Source organism: Myodes glareolus, chromosome 9 (assembly GCF_982192425.1).
Source record: "Myodes glareolus chromosome 9, mMyoGla1.1, whole genome shotgun sequence".
Lineage (NCBI taxonomy): Eukaryota > Metazoa > Chordata > Mammalia > Rodentia > Cricetidae > Myodes > Myodes glareolus.
The window spans coordinates 54,056,123-54,060,713 of NC_142034.1; the positions used below are offsets into that span (position 1 = coordinate 54,056,123).

General features: G+C 51.1%; 1 protein-coding gene across 1 annotated transcript; it reads right to left on the reverse strand.

Moving 5' to 3' along the window:
- Positions 1 to 351: 351 nt before the first annotated feature.
- On the reverse strand, positions 352 to 4,385 carry LOC125409459 (C-type lectin domain family 10 member A-like). The gene is made up of 10 exons (XM_087910402.1): positions 4,155 to 4,385; positions 3,150 to 3,252; positions 2,391 to 2,504; positions 1,890 to 1,985; positions 1,735 to 1,806; positions 1,586 to 1,657; positions 1,332 to 1,418; positions 1,086 to 1,237; positions 899 to 1,005; positions 352 to 767 (listed from the first exon to the last, which is right to left on the reverse strand). The coding sequence occupies exons 2-10, from the start codon at positions 3,214 to 3,216 to the stop codon at positions 611 to 613; spliced, it is 924 nt and encodes a 307-aa protein (XP_087766528.1). The 5' UTR covers positions 3,217 to 3,252; positions 4,155 to 4,385; the 3' UTR covers positions 352 to 610.
- Positions 4,386 to 4,591: the final 206 nt, after the last annotated feature.

A 4,591-nucleotide genomic window follows, 5' to 3' on the forward strand; every position in this document is an offset into this window, starting at 1 on the left:
TGTCTCACCATGTAGCCCTAGCTGACCTGGAACTTATAGTGGAATCCAGACTAGCAGTGATCCTCCTGCCTCTTCCTTCCAGGAGCTGAAACTATGGATGTGAGACACTGTGTCCAGTTCCATAGTTTTCTTAACAGCGTGGTTATAGACCCAGCACAGTTGCTAAACATGGAGCCCTTGGGAACTCAACCAGAACGCTGAATGCTTTCTGTAAGTCTCTTGGGGAATATTAGGTTACCCACTCACATTCTGAGTTTGCTTTTATTCAGTCAAAGAGGGTAAATGCTAGATTGTGATCTATATAGTTTTTCATATTGTTATCCAATTTGATATGAATAAAACAACACAAAATCAACAAAAAGTATTTAATTTTTGTTACATTCAAAAGTTGGCTAAAAGAAACTTCACACTGCTCAAGCTATCACAGATTCCAATAGCCTCACCCTTGCGGTCACCACACTACCCGTCTCAAACGTAATCCTTTCTCCTTGCCTCAAAATTCTCAGTAAAAAGAAAACCTCCAAGGATGTCAAGACTGGGTAGGAGGATTCCAAACTCCAGGATTTAGCAGCTGAAGGCACTGAAGACATAAATTAGGTGAAGGGAGCTCCTAGCCGGCCTTGGCCAGCTCTGTCTCACAGACCCAGCGGAAGGACCTCTGGCAGACATCATCATTCCAGCGGCCAGTGGAGGTGAACTGAGCACAGTCCTCACCTCCTCCAAGCCGATGTCCGTACCAGTTATCTGGCTGCTCTGGGGCCCAGTTCCTATGAGCAGACACAGGGGTGAGTCTCCAGAAACCAGACTCTACCCCCTGCCCCAGGGCCAAAGCCTTGGGAGAAGAGGTGGTCCCTGGCCAAAGGCCACTAGATGAGGGCACAGTGCAACACACACTCACTTAAAGCCTTTCTCCAGTTCAGTTCCATCCACCCATTGCCAGGGCCCGTTTTGGTCTGTGAGGCCAATCCAAGTGACCACATGGGCTAACTTATCCTGTAAAAAATTCTGAAGAAAGAAGAGGGTGTGATAACCTCTCCCTTAGACCAGAGAGCCTCCCACAAAGAGCCTCCCCACCCAGACATCACCTGCTCCTCCATGGAGTTGACCACCACCAGGTGAGCATTCTCCAGCTGGCAGTACTTGTCAGCCTCAGGCCATGACTTCTCAGTTTGAGAGAACCAGTAGCAGCTGCCTTCGTGTTCTATCCAGTGAAGGGGGCAGCAGGTCCTTTCAGAGCCTATGAGGCATCAGAGAGGGTACAGGGGCTGAGGTGGGGCACAGGGTAGCATCGACCATAAACTACAGAGAAGTAGTCCCATCGCCATCCTCACCATTGTTCCTGAGGCTGGCCAGCTGGCACGACAGGGCCTTCAAGTCCTTCCCCAGCTGTTGGACACGCTCCATCATCTCAGAAAGATCTGGGGCACAGATGGACGTGAGAACGGCGCTCTGCTGTGGCAGCTGCTTGGCGAGTCCCCGGTGCTCAGGTGGCTGCACAGGGCTCAGCTAGGAACGCCACACGCTGCACACACACACACACACACACACACACCTCCTCCCAGGGTACAGGAAACCGAGGTCTAACCTGTTTTCAGGGCCTGTTCCTTTTTCTCCACTGTGCTCTCCAGAGAAGTCACCTTCTGCCTCAAGTCTCGGCCTGGAAGATGACGGTTCAGCTCCAGGGACCCATTTGCCCACACCCTCTGCTCACTCTTAGAGACCAGGGCCTCTCACCTGCCAGCAGTTCCTGCCTGTGATCGTCCACATCCACTTTCAGGGTCTTGATCCATCCTTGCAAGTTGTTACCTGCAGAGCAAGGGACTGCATCAGGACTCTGTCCTCCCTGCCCAGCCCACTCCTGCCCAGAACCCGGTCAGAGCCCAACTCACTGCTGGAATTCAGGGCCTGCAGTTCAGCCTTCAAGTAGGAGGTGAGGTTTTCTGAATTGGCTCTCAGGGTGCCTAGGTCCCTCCTTAACTGGGAATCTGATGGGGACGATAGAATGATCAGAACCAAGATTGCTCAGTCCCCTCTGTGCCAGCACTAAGCTGGACACTTTGCACGCAGAGGGGCATTCTGGGTCACACAGGGGCAGGCACTGTTGTTACCCAGGATTGCACTGGAGCAAACTGAGGCTTAGGAGGTGAGGTAATGGTAGTCACACGGCCAGCAGCCATCCCCTTCATGGGTCCTCTGTGTCCCCACCAGTGTCCCCACCACCGCTCCCCACACAGGTCTCTGTCCATCATGCGTCTCTGCTGTTAACCTTGTCATTGCCATGGTCCTCACTGCTATCCTTAGTGTTCTTTGCTCCCCTGGCTGCCTCCATCCACCCTGCCCACCAACACCCCTGTGATTCCTCTCTTCCCTGTGATGCTGAGAGCACCCACTTTGGGATCCAATCACGGAGACAACCACCAGCAGCAGGAAGCCGAGGCCCAGGGAGAAGAGGAGGAGGTGGGTCCATGAGAAGACATTCCACAGGAAGGACTTGGGGGGAGTCGCTGAAAGAAAAGAGGGAGTCAGGACTCAGGGGATCCGGATTGTAAGAGGGAGAGAGAAAGAAGGGAAGGGGTTTCTGGGGTGAGGAGACCGCTGAAGGCTTGTCACTGAAAGTGGAGTGGACATAGCTAGAGAATAGGGGGACTCTGGGTGCCCGGGCATTTGGTGCCTCCAAAGCATTGAACATTTGCAGTTCCTTGAACCTCTCACAGCCCTGAGGTCATGTTTAACACCCACTAGGAACTCACATGCATATAAGCACACAGAATCTAGCACGGTGCTAATGAGGTCTTGACATCAGAGTGGGGAGGATACCAATAGGGCACAAATAGGGACAGCCAGGTCCCTAACACATCTCTGCATGGTCAAATAAAGGAGTTCCGTTCCAAACCAAACTAACTGCATTGCACACTTCTCATCTCCCCGCAGAGCACAGGAAGCCAAATCACCAAGGTCTTCCTTGGTCCTGTCTTCTTGAGGACTTTGTATCTTACAACGGGCCGCTTGTGCTTAGTCCTGTCTCTACCAAAGTGAGGCACACAACAGTGTCCAGGGTGGATACATATACACAGACTATGGCAGCAGAAATCCTAGTGGACTGGCAGAGAGGAGGACCTGTTAGGAGTGTATGTCTGCTTTTCTCTCACCCTTTCCAGTCTCTGGGTTTTTCTCCTCGCTCCACGAGTTCTGGAAGTTCTCATACGTAACTGTCATGCTCGGACAAACACTAGGCCGTTGGGGCTGTCGGAACTGAAAGTGAGAGGACAGGGTCCAGGCTGATACAGAGCTGGGACCAAGGAGAAAGCTAGAAGCAGTACAGAACTGAGATAAAGACCGGAACTGAGATCAAATATGTCATGTGCACTAACTAGAATGAAAAGGGAGCCTGGCCAGGGCTGGAGAGAAGGTTCAGGAGTTAAGAGCACGTGCTTCTCTTTCAGAGGACCCAGATTCCGTTTCCAGCATCCACATGGTGGCTCACAACCATCCATAACTCTAGTTCCAGGAGATTGAATATGCCCTTCTGATCTCTGTGGGCATCAGGTACATACGTGGTACATTGATGTTCACAAAGATAAAACTCACATAAATAAGTAAATAAATAAATAGAAAAATTACAAAGGTGGGCAGCATGCAACTGAGTTAGAAATGAGGTCAGGATTGGACTAAGTACCACGGCTCAGCTGAGTTTGGAATTTGGAAGTAATGCCCAAAGCAAAACTTATTGCTATTGCTAGGTCTAAGAGGGGCCCATCTCGAGAGTGTGCCCTTTCCTTGGACTGGCACCTGCACTCAGACTTAAGCCATGGGAGGAACTGGGCCCAAGCTTGCAATGAAATTGGTAGCAGAATAGGGTTGATTTCAATCTTTGATCAAGGCTGATTCGAATATTCAAACTGGATCTAGGACCGAAACTGAGATTAGGGTAGGACTGGGGTTAGGGACGATGATTGGGCTGCCATTGAGCCACAGCTGGGCCTACATCTAGGCCTTTGGCTCACCTGGAATCCAATAAAGGGGACTGAGTCCCACACTATCCTCTTGTATCTCTTCCTCCTTAGGGCCACCAATGCCCAAAGTTCCCCCTCTCCCTGCCTCTTCTAACACATTCCCTGTCCCGCTGGTCTCCCCGGTGACCCCAGCCCAGTTACCTGTGTCTGGAGATTGTGACTCTTGGCTTCCCTGTGCAGCAATGACCAGGGATAGGAAGTCAGTCAGAGTGGAGAACTAGATCCCGGAGGGTTGATGTGGGAGGGACCAAGTCAGAAGCTGCTGGGACACATGACGGAGTCTTGCTGGGTTTTGTGCCCAGGGGTTTGTATTCTGGGACATCCAATCTCAACTTTTAACAACAAATAACACTGAGTGGATTGTAACTGTACACGTGCGGAGGTTATATGTAGGTGGGGTTGGGTTCGGGTTTGAGGCTAGCTTTGCACTTAATCTCAAGGGTGTGCCTTCTCCCATTCCTCTTTCTGGGAGCCCCCACGACTTCCTCATTTTTTAGAGTGTTGGGGTGGAGGTTGACCAGAAAGAACAGTCTGTTGTTTTCTCATATGCCTTATAGCTTCATCTGTTTCCTGCCTAT

Excerpts from the sequence above, each read along its gene's own strand:
- LOC125409459 (XM_087910402.1), bottom strand. The coding sequence starts at position 3,216 with ATGACAGTTACGTATGAGAACTTCCAGAACTCGTGGAGCGAGGAGAAA. Across the intron at positions 2,505-3,149 it reads AAACCCAGAGACTGGAAAGG|CGACTCCCCCCAAGTCCTTC; the intron begins GTGAGAGAAAAG and ends CTTTTCTTTCAG. Across the intron at positions 1,006-1,085 it reads TCAACTCCATGGAGGAGCAG|AATTTTTTACAGGATAAGTT; the intron begins GTGATGTCTGGG and ends TTCTTTCTTCAG.